General features: G+C 43.5%; 1 protein-coding gene across 18 annotated transcripts in view; it reads right to left on the bottom strand.

Moving 5' to 3' along the window:
• Nucleotides 1–19,179, bottom strand: part of ATP11A (ATPase phospholipid transporting 11A) — a 268,432-nt gene that overhangs the window by 61,540 nt on the left and 187,713 nt on the right. For all 18 annotated transcript variants that reach the window (XR_008888568.1, XR_008888571.1, XR_008888572.1 and 15 more), the window contains 5 exons: nucleotides 15,651–15,824; nucleotides 14,216–14,379; nucleotides 12,044–12,115; nucleotides 9,475–9,548; nucleotides 6,371–6,474 (listed from right to left, as the gene is read on the bottom strand). Coding sequence is in view for 12 of the 18 variants with exons in the window: in XM_056555787.1 (XP_056411762.1) it covers nucleotides 6,371–6,474; nucleotides 9,475–9,548; nucleotides 12,044–12,115; nucleotides 14,216–14,379; nucleotides 15,651–15,824 (588 nt within the window). In the remaining 6 variants the exon portion in view is untranslated. The remainder of the gene's footprint in view (nucleotides 1–6,370; nucleotides 6,475–9,474; nucleotides 9,549–12,043; nucleotides 12,116–14,215; nucleotides 14,380–15,650; nucleotides 15,825–19,179) is intronic.

Genomic DNA, 19,179 nt, shown 5'->3' with positions numbered 1-19,179 from the left:
CTTGTCCTCACTGCACAGAGCCCTGCTTGTTCTCAGTGCACAGAGCCCTGCTTGTCCTCAGTGTACAGAGCCCTGCTTGTTCTCAGTGCACAGAGCCCTGCTTGTCCTCACTGCACAGAGCCCTGCTTGTCCTCACTGCACAGAGCCCTGCTTGTCCTCACTGCACAGAGCCCTGCTTGTCCTCACTGCACAGAGCCCTGCTTGTCCTCACTGCACAGAGCCCTGCTTGTCCTCAGTGTACAGAGCCCTGCTTGTCCTCAGTGCATAGAGAACCTGGCTTGTCCTCAGTGTATAGAGCCCTGCTTGTCCTCACTGCACAGAGCCCTGCTTGTTCTCAGTGTAAAGAGCCCTGCTTTTTCTCAGTGTACAGAGCCCTGCTTGTCCTCACTGCACAGAGCCCTGCTTGTCCTCACTGCACAGAGCCATGCTTGTCCTCACTGCACAGAGCCCTGCTTGTCCTCAATGCACAGAGCCCTGGTTGTCCTTGCTGCAGAGCCCTACTTGTCCTCGCTGCACAGAGCCCTGCTTGTCCTCACTGCACAGAGCCCTGCTTGTCCTCAGTGTACAGAGTCCTGCTTATCCTCAGTGTACAGAGCCCTGGTTGTCCTCAGTGCATAGAGCCCGGCTTGTCCTCAGTGTACAGAGCCCTGCTTGCCCTCACTGCACAGAGCCCTGCTTGTTCTCAGTGTACAGAGCCCTGCTTGTCCTCAGTGCACAGAGCCCTGCTTGTTCTCAGTGTATAGAGCCCTGCTTGTCCTCAGTGTACAGAGCCCTGCTTGTCCTCACTGCACAGAGCCCTGCTTGTTCTCAGTGCACAGAGCCCTGCTTGTCCTCACTGCAGAGCCCTGCTTGTTCTCAGTGTACAGAGCCCTGCTTGTTCTCAGTGTACAGAGCCCTGCTTGTCCTCAGTGTTTAGAGCCCTGCTTGTCCTCAGTGCACAGAGCCCTGCTTGTCCTCAGTGCACAGAGCCCTGCTTGTCCTCAGTGCACAGAGAACCTGGCTTGTCCTCAGTGTATAGAGCCCTGCTTGTCCTCACTGCACAGAGCCCTGCTTGTCCTCACTGCACAGAGCCATGCTTGTCCTCACTGCACAGAGACCTGCTTGTCCTCAATGCAGAGCCCTGCTTGTCCTCGCTGCACAGAGCCCTGCTTGTCCTCACTGCACAGAGCCCTGCTTGTCCTCAGTGTACAGAGTCCTGCTTATCCTCAGTGTACAGAGCCCTGGTTGTCCTCAGTGCATAGAGCCCTGCTTGTCCTCAGTGTACAGAGCCCTGCTTGTCCTCAGTGTACAGAGCCCTGCTTGTCCTCAGTGTACAGAGCCCTGCTTGTTCTCAGTGCACAGAGCCCTGCTTGTCCTCACTGCACAGAGCCCTGCTTGTCCTCACTGCACAGAGCCCTGCTTGTCCTCACTGCACAGAGCCCTGCTTGTCCTCACTGCACAGAGCCCTGCTTGTCCTCACTGCACAGAGCCCTGCTTGACCTCAGTGTACAGAGCCCTGCTTGTCCTCACTGCATAGAGCCCTGCCTGTCCTCACTGTACAGAGCCCTGCTTGTTCTCAGTGTACAGAGCCCTGCTTGTTCTCAGTGTACAAAGCCCTGCTTTTTCTCAGTGCACAGAGCCCTGCTTGTCCTCAGTGTACAGAGCCCTGCTTGTCCTCACTGCACAGAGCCCTGCTTGTTCTCAGTGTACAGAGCCCTGCTTGTCCTCAGTGTACAGAGCCCTGCTTGTCCTCACTGCACAGAGCCCTGCTTGTTCTCAGTGCACAGAGCCCTGCTTGTCCTCACTGCAGAGCCCTGCTTGTCCTCAGTGCACAGAGCCCTGCTTGTCCTCAGTGCACAGAGCCCTGCTTGTCCTCAGTGCACAGAGAACCTGGCTTGTCCTCAGTGTATAGAGCCCTGCTTGTCCTCACTGCACAGAGCCCTGCTTGTCCTCACTGCACAGAGCCATGCTTGTCCTCACTGCACAGAGACCTGCTTGTCCTCAATGCAGAGCCCTGCTTGTCCTCGCTGCACAGAGCCCTGCTTGTCCTCACTGCACAGAGCCCTGCTTGTCCTCAGTGTACAGAGTCCTGCTTATCCTCAGTGTACAGAGCCCTGGTTGTCCTCAGTGCATAGAGCCCTGCTTGTCCTCAGTGTACAGAGCCCTGCTTGTCCTCAGTGTACAGAGCCCTGCTTGTCCTCAGTGTACAGAGCCCTGCTTGTTCTCAGTGCACAGAGCCCTGCTTGTCCTCACTGCACAGAGCCCTGCTTGTCCTCACTGCACAGAGCCCTGCTTGTCCTCACTGCACAGAGCCCTGCTTGTCCTCACTGCACAGAGCCCTGCTTGACCTCAGTGTACAGAGCCCTGCTTGTCCTCACTGCATAGAGCCCTGCCTGTCCTCACTGTACAGAGCCCTGCTTGTTCTCAGTGTACAGAGCCCTGCTTGTTCTCAGTGTACAAAGCCCTGCTTTTTCTCAGTGCACAGAGCCCTGCTTGTCCTCAGTGTACAGAGCCCTGCTTGTCCTCACTGCACAGAGCCCTGCTTGTTCTCAGTGTACAGAGCCCTGCTTGTCCTCAGTGTACAGAGCCCTGCTTGTCCTCACTGCACAGAGCCCTGCTTGTTCTCAGTGCACAGAGCCCTGCTTGTCCTCACTGCAGAGCCCTGCTTGTTCTCAGTGTACAGAGCCCTGCTTGTTCTCAGTGTACAGAGCCCTGCTTGTCCTCAGTGTTTAGAGCCCTGCTTGTCCTCAGTGCACAGAGCCCTGCTTGTCCTCAGTGCACAGAGCCCTGCTTGTCCTCAGTGCATAGAGAACTTGGCTTGTCCTCAGTGTATAGAGCCCTGCTTGTCCTTACTGCACAGAGCCCTGCTTGTTCTCAGTGTAAAGAGCCCTGCTTGTTCTCAGTGTACAGAGCCCTGCTTGTCCTCAGTGCACAGAGCCTTGCTTGTTCTCAGTGTACAGAGCCCTGCTTGTCATCACTGCATAGAGCCCTGCTTGTCCTCAGTGTACAGAGCCCTGCTTGTCCTCAGTGTACAGAGCCCTGCTTGTTCTCAATGCAGAGCCCTTCTTGTTCTCAGTGTATAGAGCCCTGCTTGTCCTCAGTGCACAGAGCCCTGCTTGTTCTCAGTGTACAGAGCCCTGCTTGTCCTCAGTGTACAGAGCCCTGCTTGTCCTCACTGCACAGAGCCCTGCTTGTTCTCAGTGCACAGAGCCCTGCTTGTCCTCACTGCAGAGCCCTGCTTGTTCTCAGTGTACAGAGCCCTGCTTCTTCTCAGTGTACAGAGCCCTGCTTGTCCTCAGTGTTTAGAGCCCTGCTTGTCCTCAGTGCACAGAGCCCTGCTTGTCCTCAGTGCATAGAGAACTTGGCTTGTCCTCAGTGTATAGAGCCCTGCTTGTCCTTACTGCACAGAGCCCTGCTTGTTCTCAGTGTAAAGAGCCCTGCTTGTTCTCAGTGTACAGAGCCCTGCTTGTCCTCAGTGCACAGAGCCTTGCTTGTTCTCAGTGTACAGAGCCCTGCTTGTCCTCACTGCATAGAGCCCTGCTTGTCCTCAGTGTACAGAGCCCTGCTTGTCCTCAGTGTACAGAGCCCTGCTTGTTCTCAGTGCACAGAGCCCTGCTTGTCCTCACTGCACAGAGCCCTGCTTGTCCTCACTGCACAGAGCCCTGCTTGTCCTCACTGCACAGAGCCCTGCTTGTTCTCAGTGTACAGAGCCCTGCTTGTCATCACTGCACAGAGCACTGCTTGTCCTCAGTGTACAGAGCCCTGCTTGTCCTCAGTGTACAGAGCCCTGCTTGTCCTCAGCATACAGAGCCCTGCTTGTCCTCAAAGTACAGAGCCCTGCTTGTCCTCAGCGTACAGAGCCCTGCTTGTCCTCAGCATACAGAGCCGTGCTTGTCCTCAGCATACAGAGCCCTGCTTTTCCTCAGTGTACAGAGCCCTCCTTGTCCTCAGTGTACAGAGCCCTGCTTGTCCTCAGTGTACAGAGCCCTGCTTGTCCTCAGTGTACAGAGCCCTGCTTGTCCTCAGCATACAGAGCCCTGCTTGTCCTCAAAGTACAGAGCCCTGCTTGTCCTCAGCGTACAGAGCCCTGCTTGCCCTCAGCATACAGAGCCGTGCTTGTCCTCAGCATACAGAGCCCTGCTTTTCCTCAGTGTACAGAGCCCTCCTTGTCCTCAGTGTACAGAGCCCTGCTTGTCCTCAGTGTACAGAGCCCTGCTTGTCCTCAGTGTACAGAGCCCTGCTTGTCCTCAGTGTACAGAGCCCTGCTTGTCCTCAGTGTACAGAGCCCTGCTTGTCCTCAGTGTACAGAGCCCTGCTTATCCTCCCACATTTTTTGTCTCTGCACAGAGACACACAGGCATTAGCTGCAGAGACAGCATTTTTTCACCCAAAAATATACACATCTTTTAACCAATGTATATTACAAATATACATAAAATATTTTTATCTACATTATATAAAAAGTTGGAAAAGAACAGGTAAGCTTTCAAATAAATATTTTACATCACACAATCTATGACCACTGTAATGTAGTTTCATGCTCCTACGAGCAGCATGAGTAATATGGGCATTGCTAATAGCCTCCAATGTTTCCCTTGCCAACAGCTCTATTTTGTGACTACTCGCAACAATTATAGGATCATGTTACATGTAGCAGGTATAAACCACTGGCCACATCCCAATGTGAATTGCTTTACAATCTATTTGTGTCATTAGGCTCGTATCATTTTCTCATGCACATATCTTTATGCATATTTCCTTCCTAGACTATAGAATTTCAGTTGTGTGTTTTCTGTCTCCCAGTTTGTTTCAAAACAAGAAATAAAAATGTATTATACAATAATGTTTATATTTATGAAAAATATACAGTACTATATTGACTGCTATACAAACATAAATAGAAATCTGTAGGAATATTTCTACCAAACACTGATCCGCCATAATACATAACCCCCCGAGAGGTGAAGTAGATAACATTGATTATAGCCGCTTTCACACAAGTATATTTTGTATCTGTAGGACATCGATTTAATGTGGACCGTGATACAGAGCTAATGATAATATATGGGGCTATTCACATTGGTGAATAAAAGTAGATTAACGTATCTATGCATCTATATGTGTTTTTATATTTTATCTGTATTGCATCTGTATTTTGGTAGTATATTATCTACTTTGCATTAGTTTTTCAAAGTGTAGCTCAATTTCTAGCCTGGCTAATTTCACACAACAGTATTTAGCTCAGTATTTTGCATCAGTATTTGTAAGCAAAAACCACTGTGTAAAACCAGCCTAGAAAACAGCCCATTTGTATTTATTGTTCAGAAATCAGATGCACTATTGAAACATTACTGATGTCCTATTGATGCCAGTTCATCTGTATTATGTACATATTTTAGGTCAGTATTGTGAGACAGGTCTATCTTGATAATGGGACCGATGATGATAGAATATTTTATGGAGCAAGCGATCAGATCAGTCAGTTCATAAAGCTGGTGTGTTGGAAGCAGAAACAAATCAGACTTGTTTGCTGCATTAGTCTATGGAGTAAAAAGTTGAACTGGACAGCCACCCAGGCAGTGAAGAGTGCTGCTGTGCACTTCAGTCAGCTATTACTCACATGACCAGAGACTCGGTTTGATCTAAGATTTTAATATATCAAAAGCTTTTACAAATGACAGTAACGCTTTAATGCTAGCTATGATACAAAGGTGTCAGAACACATGGTGCATCTTAGTCTGCCATGTATGGGGCTGCTTAGCGGCGGACCACTCAAAGTGTTCACGCTGACCCCTGTACAGTGTAATGGTTTGGTCAATGCATTTGTGCTGTTCCTGCCTCTTAACTTATAAGGACCTGCTGCTAACGTCTTGGTGCCAGATACCTCTTTAGATGTCTTGTGAAGCGTTAAAAGGTATTTTTTGGTGGCTTGAAGGGAACCTACACAATAATAGGCAAATAGGTTTTACAGTTATGGCTGATCGATGTATATATGTTATAATTCTTTATTTTTCCTGGTGGTGGTGATACAGGGAACTGAAAACATTCCAACAGGCTCGCTTACTGACTTCAGCTGATCACTGGGAATCTCAGCAGTATGGCACCCTGTGATCTGTCCAGCATAAGCACATAAGCAGCTAGAGCTAGTAGCAATTCTATGGCACTAAGACCACTATTGCACATTATCGCTGACATCTTGCAAACAAAGAATGGCGGGGAAAACGCCAAAGCATCTAAGCAAGGTACTGAAAAAGTGAAGTGGTTTTTTTATTGTTTTTTTTTTTTTTTTTTATATATATATATATATATAAACATTTAGATGTTTTTCCAACAAAAGGGCAACCCTTTAACAACATGTAATAACAGAAAATAAGCATTCATTATTCATTACCACAGCATTGCGTTCAACTCTGGATCGAATTTGATCGACTTTCCCTTCTCTGACTCTGGGAAATATAGAAGAATCTGCTCCTTTGCAAAATAGGAATATGTCACCTGTAAGCAAAGAAGGAATGTGAGTAATCTCCCCCTAGCTGGGAACACAGTGAATGAGTAATGCTTCGAGGCATGTCAAAAGTGTACAAAAAATACAATTCTGCTTTCACACCTTAATGACTAACCCCTGAGTGCAGTTCAGGATCATTTGCTCCAAGGCCAGAACTGTAAACTTTTCATTATGTGTAACATAACGACACACCCAAGCTTTATACAAAGAATGGTGTGGTATGAGCAAAGCAATTCCTCAGCCGCTCCAGGAAAAACAAATCATAATCAAACAACAAAGTATCCCTGAAAATCACCAACAGTAGTTAAAGGGGAACTCCGGTGGAAACAAGTGGAATTTTTTTTTTCCAAATCAACTGGTGCCAGAAAGTTAATCAGATGTGTAAATTACGTCTATTTAAAAATCTTAATCCTTCCAGTACTTATCAGCTGCTGAATATTACAGAGAAATTTACGAAGTTCTTTCCAGTTTGACAACAGTGCTCTCTGCTGACACCTCTGTCCATGTCAGGAACTGTCCAGATTAGAAGCATATCCCCATAGAAAACCTATCCTGCTCTGGACAGTTCCTGACATGGACAGAGGTGTCAGCAGACAGCACTGTGGTCAGGCTTCTAATTTCTCTGAAGTATATCTGTAGTATACAGCAGCCAATAAGTACTGGAAGGATTAAGATTTTTTAATAGAAGTAATTTACAAATCTGTTTAATTTTATGGCATCAGTTGATTTGAATTTTTTTTTCCACATGAGTACCCCTTTAAGAACTATAAAGCATTGTATGTATAAAATACTTAAGACTCCAACATGCCTGCACTCTACTAGAGGAGGAGGAATTAGCAATCTAAGGACTGCATACAATAGTCCCCTATATGGATTGAAGAAGTTATAAAAAAAATGTGTTAAAGATGTAAATAAGCCCCTCCACTAATAAATAAAATTAAATCACCCCTCCTTTTTCACATTTTACAAATAAAAAAAGGTTATAAATTATTGAAAAAAAATTGTATTGCCGCATGCAAAAATGTTAAAACTAATATTATGTAGGGGGAGATTTATCAAAATGTGTCCAGAGGAAAAGTTGCTGAGTTGCCCATAGCAACCAATCAGATTGCTTTTTTCATTTTGCAGAGGCCTTGTTAAAAATTGCTGTTTTTGGTCACATCATATCCGAATTTTTTTTTATAAAAAGCGATCAAAAAGTCCCATCAAAACAAAAATGGTACCGATAAAAACTACTACGGTGCAAAAATAATTACACAGCCCCATATACGGAAAAATAAAGTTCTAGAGGTCAGAACAGGACAATATTAAGCATACTCAATTTTGTTCAAAAATGTTGACTTTTTTGTAAAGTAGTACAACAATCTATTTACATATGAGCATCGCACTGACCTACAGAATAAATAGAACATTACTGTAAATGCACTGCTTGAATGTTGCAAAATTGTGTGGACTCCCTCCCCCCCCCCCAAAAAATAAATAAATAAATAAATAAATAAAAAATTTGATATATATATCTATCATTTTTTTGTCATATATTTTATATATTTTACGGTAAATGGAATTTTTCTTTACAAAGTATAACTCCTCACTCAAAAAACCTTATATGGGTCTGAGACTATAAAAATAAAAGAAGTAATGGAATTCTCAGCTCACCCTCCAGGGCCCCAGGCGCACGGACTGTGCGAGGCAGCACCACTTAGGCAAAAAAGAAACTGGATGTCCAGCGCCAGGATTCGTGCAAAACAGATTCTTTAATTCTTAAAATGCCATAACAGGGGTCAATGTGACGCGTTTCAGGTGCGTTAGCACCCTTAATCGTACATTAAGTACAATGTACGATTAAGGGTGCTAACGCACCTGAAACGCGTCACATTGACCCCTGTTATGGCATTTTAAGCATTAAAAGAATCTGTTTTGCACGAATCCTGGCGCTGGACATCCAGTTTCTTATAAAAATAAAAGAGTTATTGCTCTTAAAATGCAAGGCGGAAATAATGAAAATCAAAAATGAAAACTGGACTCGCCCTCACGGCCAAAACCCGCTTTGTTCTTAAGGGGTTTAAAAAACAATTCTGCACATCGCCCAAAGAGCACCATACCCACATTGAAGCATTGTGGTGGCAGCATCATACTTTGAGGCTGTTTTTCTTCTGTGGAACCAGGACCTTAGTCAGGGTGGAGGGAATTATGTCCTCACAATCTGACAGATTTGGAGCGCTTTTGCAAGGAAGATTGGGCAAATACTGCCACATCATGATGTGCCATGCTAATAGATTCCTACCCAAAAAGATTGTAAGTATTAGTTTAATGGTGTGCACACTTATGCAACCTGGTTATAGTGTGTTATTATTTTTTTTCTCCCCCTCAAAGATTTCAGTTTGTCTTGAAATTGAATTGTTCTTGTAATAGGTCACATTAAAGGTGGAAAAAGTTCTGGCATGGTTCATCTTTGTCCAATTTTTAACATCACAAGAACCTGGGATTTTAACAGGGGTATGTAGACTGTCCACAAAGCATAATATTAATAGGCTTACTGTTCTGCGGGTAAAGCTGTTGTTTATCTGCATAATCTTGTGGCTATTAATCTATTTGAAAACTGTGCCCGCTGTACATGGGAGTGCCGCTACGCACTGTAGTATGTACGCCCTTTTCTGCTACGTTGCTAATCTGCATTCCAGACAGAGAGAGTAGACATTCCACACCAATAATTACAGTTAGGTTAGGGCTGAGTTGGGGTTAACCAAAACCACCATATTAAACAGACATAAAGGGCATAATGGATATGTTGGCCTGCATATTCCATTAGTCTTTAGGAAGACATGACTAATACATTCAGTAATGATGTCATCCGACACATCATTCAGCCTAGAGGGACGGCACTTTTTAGTACATTGTTAGAAACAGAACAATATCTTTATGCATGGAAACATTACACAAAGTGATAAAATACCATGTCAACAATGATTAGTCCAACATTAGTTCTCTACCTGAGACTGATTTCACTATGACACTCATACGTCTTCGTACAGAATCAAATGTCAATACTTGTAACAATTGGAATCTGTGAATTGACAAGAGAAGAAAGTAACAAAAAGTTATTTGGTTACTTAGTCATATCCTCATGTTTGACCAACTTCAGGATAGGGCTATAAACCAACAGAAGTTATCGGCAGCCCTTACAGAACATCCTACATGTAGGCCAACTAAGGCTGTGTGTTGTGGTGTCAGTTTATGATGGAAACCAAGACTTGGCTCAGATTTATTATTCTGTCTGGAACCAAAACTCCCTGGTTTTGCCCATAACAACCAATCACAGCTCAGCTTTAATTTTACCAGAGCTCATTAATATATAAAAGCTGAGCTGTGATTGGCTGTTATGGGCAATATATCTGGGCTATGGTGCTGGATGCAGTGCATGACACATATCGCCAGCACATAATGGACCACAAAGACTTATAATGGGGTCCATTACATACTGTCATGGGGGGAGAGTTATCAAAACCTGTGCAGAGGAAAAGTTGCCCATAGTAAAGAATCAGCTTGTTTCTTTCATTTATAACAAGGCCTCTGCCAAATGAAAGAAGCGATCTGATTGGTTGCTATGGGTAACTGGGCAACTTTTCCGTTTGCACAGATTTTGATAAATCTCCCCCATGGTGTCTATTGTTTTGACAGAAATTTCGGTGCATGCATCAGATGGAATCAGCGAACGGAGCCCACAATGCAGATGTAAACAGGGCCTTAATATAATAGGTACATGTTGCTCTGATTAACAATGCCTCAGGGGCAATAAATCTGCCCTGGACACCAAATCTTACAGCCAGCTGGCTTATTAGTGAAGAAGGTCTAAAAGTCCATTTACACAAGCAGATGATTGGTAGATGTGAATGATAATGTCCAGGCATGCACAAAAATGACTTATATAAAATACTGGCCAGTGTTTAGGATTGAGCTACTATGGAAAATAAAATCTATATTCCCCTTTTTATCCTTTGATTTGTCCAGCTCTGGTGCTTTGGTTCTTGCGGCCTTTTTTTCCTTACAAGGCTATAGCAATGATGTGCTGTATACCCACGTCACCACTGCAGTCACTCACTGGCCTCAGAGGTATATACCACAAGACCAGTGAGGCCAGTGACTGGCTGCTGTTAACAAAGCCAGCGATTAGGATGAAAGGGGAAAAGAGAGGTTCTTTAGCTCTATCTTAGGCACTGGCCATATTTTTTAATAAGTCAGGCAACCACTTAAACCTAAACAGTTATTCCGACTGACTGAAGAACATTCATTAACTGGGTGGGTATCATGTTGGAAGCTTGAATTGGCTACTCGGTAAACCCCTACTCTAATCACACCTAATCCGCCAACTATCTATTACAGGTGTGTATTGCAGTATATGAAGATCCACACATTTAAATCAAATATTTAGCCGGTGGCGTTTTGTAGAAATACTTATTTGCAACTTCTATGAATTCCCTTAGAGCGATTATGTCACCAATCGCCAACATGAATATCTGTGATTGTAAGATATATGGGCCTTAACCAAAGCCTCCTCTACATATGGTCTTCAACTCTAAATGCTAATCTACAGACTTCACAGTGAAAATGGTGGTGGCAATATAACTAGCCTCATCTATGCCACAGCCACAAAGCACTGTAACTTTAAATTGGCACTCCGCTTTAGATAAACTTTTTCCCAATTCACAGAAGTGGATTAAAGTGTTGTTTTTATTTAAAAATAGACCGACATGTCAATGGTTTTTATTGGTGGGGTGCGGGGGTGCTGAGATCACTAGAACGAATGGGGAGAAGCGCTTAACTAAGCACTTCTCTCTTCATCTCTCTTCTTGCTGGCAGAAGACAGATTCTATAGAAAGTCTATGCAGCCTTTGTCTTCTCGCAAGGGGACGCACAAGAGACAGTCGCTTAGCTGACCCCTTCTCCCTCTCGTTCTAGAAATCATTGGGGATCTAAGCACCCAGAGGTCAACAATAAAAACTTTTCTCCTGTCTCTATGATGTGAAAAGTTGTATTAAATAACAAAAATACTTTAAATGTATAGACTTGAAGAGTGTGGTCAGGATACCTTGAAAGGTCACCTGTCCGATGCAATCATCCCTGTTTACTATAAGCTACAAGTTTCTATTTTAGAACATTCTTCAGTTTAATATACTCCTAAAACTTTTATTATTAAGTATATATATGTATTCCCCTTTGTACAGTAGCCTGGCTAGCACAGGTCAATGAGCATCAGCCATTATAACGTATTAATGTCTCTATAGTAAATGCCTCAGCAGCTTAACCTAGATTCATGGTTTCTATTTCTGAATGAGTCTCTGACATTTGCTGTATTATTCATGGATCCTGCTGAACATAAGCCATAAAGTCCACATGGATCAGTGCTAAAGAACTAGGGAAGTGTAAAATTACATGTCCAGCTGCAGCCATCGTATATTTATTTTCATTAGATTTCTTTATTTCCTATATGACTAAAGATAATAATTCACTAGCAATTTCATATCATTGTGACCAGTGAATCTGCTGACTCCAGTACCATACCTTTCAATGTCATTTTCCCTATTACAGATTTCCATGTAATTGTCCTTTAGTTTCAGAAATGTATAGCCAAGTCTAAAAGAAGAAAGACAGGTCACATGTTTATACGTCCAAAACTTTACAACTTTATTTCCCCTGATGGATGCTTAAAGGGTACCTGTCATTTGCAAAAACTTTTTACATCATGTAGATAATAACATATGTACATTTGTAATATACCTTGGTTAAGACAGGTGTACATTTTTGGGTAAAAAAATACTGTCTTGTCCCTGCAGCTATTGCCTGTGTGTCTTGGCAGGGACAAAATACAGGAAGTGTGGGTGGACAAGCAGGACTGTGAAGGCTCCCGGCTTGTCAATCAGCCTGCTGTGTGAGGCGGAGACATGTCATAGAGCCTCAGTGCACAGCGCCCCCTGCTTGTCCTCAATACACAGAGCCCCCTGTTTGTCCTCAGTGCACAGAGCCCCCTGTTTGTCCTCAGTGTACAGAGCCCTGTTTGTCCTCAGTGTACAGAGCCCTGCTTGTCCTCAGTGTACAGAGCCCTGCTTGTCCTCAGTGTACAGAGCCCTGCTTGTCCTCAGTGTACAGAGCCCTGCTTGTCCTCAGTGTACAGAGCCCTGCTTGTCCTCAGTGCACAGAGTCCCCTGCTTGTCCTCAGTGTAAAGAGCCCTGCTTGTCCTCAGTGTACAGAGCCCTGCTTGTCCTCAGTGTACAGCGCCCTGCTTGTCCTCAGTGTACAGCGCCCTGCTTGTCCTCAGTGTACAGAGCCCTGTATGTCCTCAGTGCACAGAGCCCTGCTTGTCCTCAGTGCACAGAGCCCTGCTTGTCCTCACTGTACAGAGCCCTGCTTGTCCTCACTGTACAGAGCCCTGCTTGTCCTCACTGTACAGAGCCCAGCTTGTCCTCACTGTACAGAGCCCTGTTTGTCCTCACTGTACAGAGCCCTGCTTGTCCTCAGTGTACAGAGCCCTGCTTGTCCTCAGTGTACAGAGCCCTGCTTGTCCTCAGTGTACAGAGCCCTGCTTGTCCTCACTGTACAGAGCCCTGCTTGTCCTCAGTGTACAGAGCCCTGCTTGTCCTCATTGTACAGAGCCCTGCTTGTCCTAAGTGCACAGAGCCCCCTGCTTGTTCTCAGTGCACAGAGCCCTGCTTGTCCTAAGTGTACAGAGCCCTGCTTGTCCTCAGTGTACAGAGCCCTGCTTGTCCTCAGTGCACAGAGCCCTGCTTGTCCTCAGTGTACAGAGCCCTGCTTGTCCTCAGTGTACAGAGCCCTGCTTGTCCTCAGTGTACAGAGCCCTGCTTGTCCTCAGTGCACAGAGCCCCCTGCTTGTCCTCAGTGCACAGAGCCCTGCTTGTCCTGCCCTCACTTCCTGTACTTGGACTCTTCACAGAGACACACAGGCAATAGCTGCAGTGACAGCTTTTTTCACCCAAAAATATACAATTTTTTTTTAACCAATGTATATTACAAATCCACATATATTATCATCTACATTATATAAAATGTTTTGCAAATGACAGGGCCCATTTAAAAGTAACAAAATGTGTACTTGCCGTGCCCCGACATCGGGCTATGAGAATCTTTGTACAGAGTTGTGGAATATGTTGGCGCTATAAAGGAATTATTACTCGTACAGGACCCCATAAAACTTAAATACTTGTACCATATCGCACATGAAAGCGTTGCAAAGATAATATAACTAACATGCAGCTTTTACAGAAGAAGGGTGATCAATGGGTACAGATGGGCAACTTAGAACCACAGCATATTTCTAAATGCTGTAAAAAAAAACATTATTTTAATGTTCGCTGTCAATGGAGCAGAATAATAATGAAAAAAATAATAATGGAGAAATAACTCCACGTTGGAACAGTGCCCAATGGACCCAAATTACTGGTCTATCGGGTTTTCAGCAAAATGTCCATCCTTTCACTGGAAGGAAAATCCTGAATGCTGCATTTCTATTGTTTGGGGTTTTGGATAGAATCTGAGATGGTGTCTCCAAAGCAGATATAGCTGAATAGAAGCATTCCAAAATATACTATCCAAACTTTCAAATAGGATAGCCTATGTGCCTCAATCCTCTACAGTGCAGATATTTACTAAACTGAACATGTGTAAGACCTGATTTTAGTAATACATGAGAATACACTTTTTCATAAATAAATCTTTACCGTTGTATACCCTCAACAAGAGCTACTTCATCAGGAGAGGAAGAAATGTACACACTGGATTTGCTAGATTGACAAGATTTCCTTTCACCATCAGCATGGTCCTCATCTTTGACTTGCACAGTGTGGCATAGGCAGAGCGCACGGAAGAAAAGTTCTTCTCTCTCCTAGGATAATAAAGTAAAAAAGAAACAAAAAAGGATTAATATTTTATTAATGGTTTCTACTCCATATGGTGCCACCAAGTCTAATAAGTCTAAGAACCCTTTTACTGTGTAGTATTGTGTTTGGTAATAATTCTATGCTCAACATAAAGCCACTTCTGATTTGGTTAAAAAAAAACTGACCAAAATGAGCCAAAACATGACATGTGAACCCAGTCATAGGCCTCATTCAAGTGGTAAGAAGCAGTATTTGTGTGGTATGGATCAGTAATACTGTAAGTATAATTATATAGACCCATACTGTACTCGTCTATCTGGGTACTACCATTGCGTCGGTAACAAACATATATGTATATTAGTCAATAGCACAGAAGAACGAGACAGCCTGGCACTGGCTATAACATGCACCTGTTGGATGTCTAATTGGTGGACACAATCCCGCAGCTTAAAGGGGTTATCCAGGAAAAAACTTTTTTTATATATCAACTGGCTCCAGAAAGTTAAACAGATTTGTATATTACCTCTATTAAAAAATCTTAATCCTTTCAGTACTTATGAGCTTCAGAAGTTAAGGTTGTTCTTTTCTGTCTAAGTGTTCTCTTATGACACGTGTCTCGGGAACCGCCCAGTTTAGAAGCAAATCCCCATAGCAAACCTCTTCAAAACTGGGCGGTTCCTGAGACACGTGTCATAAGAGAACACTTAGACAGAAAAGAACAACCTTAACTTCAGAAGCTCATAAGTACTGAAAGGATTAAGATTTTTTAATAGAAGTAATTTACAAATCTGTTTAACTTTCTGGAGCCAGTTGATATATAAAAAAAAGTTTTTTCCTGGATAAATCCTTTAACTTCCAAGGCAATGGGTGGTGGTGCAAACCTTATAATAGCATGAAAGTACAGTCCATAAATCCATGCATGAAAAGAGAAATGAGGTGCACTCACCACTATTGCTGCTTCATCTGTGTATTTTATTCACATCCAAACAAATGAACAGTGCAGGGAGACGACAAGGAGAGGAGGTGAACAAGGGCTACGGACCCGTCTCGCGCTACAAGCGCTTCATAAGGCCGCTCGCGGCCTTATGAAGCGTTTGTAGCGCGAGACGGGTCCGTAGCCCTTGTTCACCTCCTCTCCTTGTCGTCTCCCTGCACTGTTCATTTGTTTGGATGTGAATAGATACACACATGAAGCAGCAATTGTGGTGAGTGCACCTCATTTCTCTTTTCATGCAATTGGATATATGTATATTAAATAAAGAAAAGAAAGCAATACTTTTCCTCCAGATCCCGGTGACGAATCAATCATGTCAATGCCCATACAGTCAGGAAGGATCTGCCCGTTACAGATGACGTGTGGTATGTACACATGACCCTCAATGCAACATTCAATAAACTCCATGTTGTTTTCGGTTAGAGTCCCAGTCTTGTCTGTAAATATGTATTCAACCTATAGTTCCATACAAGCAGATAAATAAAGGAAATAAATACTTAAAAGTGATCTACTGGTCATCATCAATAAAACATCAAACATAAAGTTAAACTATAACATAGAAGTTATCATTATTGTATTTTGCGCTCTCCTTTCTTATTAGGCATCATTGATGCATATTTTTATGAATGAAATTTATAATTGCCGACTTAAAAGCGGTTCAGACGTGAGCCCAATTACTGTGCGTGACTGTATTGTCTGAGTATATAAAGACCTACTATTAAGATCAGCTAAAGCGAATGGCAACAGAGCGTTTATTAGGAAGATTCCAAACAGAAGGTGCTAATTATTCCCACACACTCCTCTCTTCCTCAATATCAACATCCCTGTGTATTTACAAACAGTGCACACAATCAGACGTAAATAGCAGCTGCTTGTAGCCATGTGGCTATGGATACACCCTCAAAAGCAGATGTACCACCGCTATTAGAAAATTGGTCAGCGACTGCAACTCAACTATAGAAGTATACAGCATGATGCTTTTAATACGGCTGTATGCCAAGTGTGGTAAATTAGTTTAAAAGGGGTACTCCAGTGGGAAAAAAATTTTTTTAAATCAGTTGGCTCCAGAAATTTTAACAGATTTGTAAATTACTTCTATTTAAAAATCTTAATCCTTACAGTACTTATCAGCTGCTGTATACTACAGAGGAAGTTGTATAGTTATTTTCTGTCTGACCACTGTGCTCTCTGCTAATACCTCTGTCCAGAGCAGGATGGATTTGCTATGGGGATTTGCTTCTGCTCTGGACAGATCCTGACATGGAGAGAGGTGTCAGCAGAGAGCACTGTGGTCAGACTGAAAGAACTATACAACTTCCTCTCTAGTAAACAGCAGCTGATAAGTACTGGAAGGATTAAGATTTTTAAATAGGAGTACCGTATATACTCCGAGTTTAAGCCGAGTATAAGCAGAGTTTTCAGCACGATTTTTCGTGCTGAAAACGCCCCCCTCGGCTTATTCTCGAGTGAACTCTCCACCTGTCAATCCCTTCTCAGTGGTCTTCAACCTGCAGACCTCCAGATGTTGCAAAACTACAACTCCCAGCATGCCCGGACAGCCGATGGCAGTCCGGGCATGCTGCGAGTTGTAGTTTTGAAACATCTGGAGGTCCGCAAGTTGAAGATCACTGCGGCCTTCGTCATCATCCAGACCCCCCTTTAGTTTTCTACTCACCTCCCCTCGGTGGGAAGGAAGGGTGAGCTGTTACAGGCCATCTATGCTGCAGGGACCGTCAGGTGGGGAGGGTTAGTCGTTCCTGGCTGTCCATCTTCACCGGGAGGCCCTCTTCTCCACTCTGGGCCAGCCCCGGATTAGTGACGTTGCCTTGACAACGACGCACAGGGACGTCCGTGCGCAGCAGACGTCCGTGACGTCCCTGCGCATGCTGGGAGTTGCAGTTTTGCAACATCTGGAGGTCTGCAGGTTGAAGACCACTTATGAAGGGATTGACAGGCAGTGATGATAAAGGGGGGGGGGGATAATGACGAGGGGGATGATGACAGGGTGATGATGACGGGGGTGTTAATGATGTGGGTCTGGATGATGACAGGGGGGATGATGTATTTCCCACCCTAGGCTTATAGTCGAGTCAATAACTTTTCCTGGTTTTTTGGGGTGAAATTAGGGGCCTCGGCTTATATTCGGGTCGGTTTATACTCGAGTATATACAGTAATTTACAAATTTGTTTAACTTTCTGGCACCAGTTGATTTTAATAAAAAAATATTTCCACCTGAGTACCCCTTTAAAGGGTGCAGACACTTATTTTAGGCTGTCAAGCTTGTGACTCCTTGAGACATGCAAAGCTGGGTTCACACTTTGGAAGCCTTGTCAAAAATATTCTCAGATTCTGCTGGTAGCTGACAAGTTAATTTTTTTGGGTGGATGAATTTAACCAGCGAAAAGCTCTGGTGCTGAAATTCTGTTGTGTGCACTGTACAGCGGAAACCAATTGACAGCAATGGGAGACTCTGTTGCACCAGAATTTCTGAACGTAATTTCAAAGTAGAATTCCTCTCAGAAATTCTGTAGTGTAAACCCAGCCTACGACTTAAGCTTAGCCTTAGGCTGGATCCACACTACGAAATTTCCAAAAGGAATTCTGCTTCGAAATTCCGGTCAGAAATTTTGGTGCAGCAGAGTCCCATTGCTGTCAGTCGGATTCTGCTGAATTTCATCCTTATTGTGAACAATATTAAACCATGGTACCATCGATTATAGATAAGACATACACAATAGATCATGCATGATCATCGATCCACCAAGCTATACAGTAGTTGTAAATGTTTCATTTAAATAAAACCTACAAAAATAATTTAGCAAAATTTTGGGTTAGGCTTAGCTAAGATAACAAAGCTTTACCCAGCTCCAGTTGCACACTGAGCAGTAGAAGACTGTTACTGCTGCAGCAAGAATAGTACATGTGTATGTATGAAACATTCTGTAGCAGGCACAAAACAAACAACAACAAAAAACACGAAACTATCGGGATGTATCGAAACTGGTGCTAACATAAATATGTAGAAGTTACCCAAAACTAGATTCTGCCTATAAGTTTTTGAAAGAAGCAGCAACCTAAATGGTTGTTATTGACAACTATTCAATTTTTCCTTAGCACCATTTTTCACGCAAATGCTTTTTGCAAGTACTATGTCCATTTTTAACGGTTTGTTTTATGGAAGTAATGTTAATCTATGGAGCTATTCACACGAGCATATAAAATGCATGCAAATGTTGAAAAACACAACATATGCTACTTTTATCTGTTTCATGTATGGAAAATTCAATTGAAGTCTATAAAGAGTGTTCAAACTACATCACATCTCACATGTTAAGCATATGTCATCAGTACTGCATCATCTGCATTTCAAAAGACTGTCTTATGCATTTCAATATCCTTACTAGAAGCCAGCTCATCAGTATTACTGATCTATTATACAGATGCAATACTTATGAGGTATTGATGGAATACTAGCCGTAATATGGTGCTACTGCAGATCCATATTATGTTAAAGGCTAGTACACAAAGCCTGTAAGCAAAGGATCTGAATTTTTTTCTTCTTCTTGCAAAGGTCTTACCAGCAAAGAGATAATACCATGCAGCACAAAATACCTCAATGCAGCACAACATACCTCTCCAACAGTGCCAAACACAACAGGGCAGTACAAAATCGCTCCTCAGAAGCTAAAAATGTCACAGTTACGCACCGCTGAAAACAGCACCATTCCCAGGGGCATAACGATCGCAGGGGGGGCTCCCCCAAGAATTTGGCTGGGTTCACACAGCACTTGTTTATATTTCACTATTTCC

The sequence above is a fragment of the Hyla sarda genome, chromosome 2, assembly GCF_029499605.1.
Source record: "Hyla sarda isolate aHylSar1 chromosome 2, aHylSar1.hap1, whole genome shotgun sequence".
Lineage (NCBI taxonomy): Eukaryota > Metazoa > Chordata > Amphibia > Anura > Hylidae > Hyla > Hyla sarda.
The sequence above is the reverse complement of the archived record's forward strand: the minus strand, read 5'-3'. Positions and strand labels throughout refer to the sequence as shown.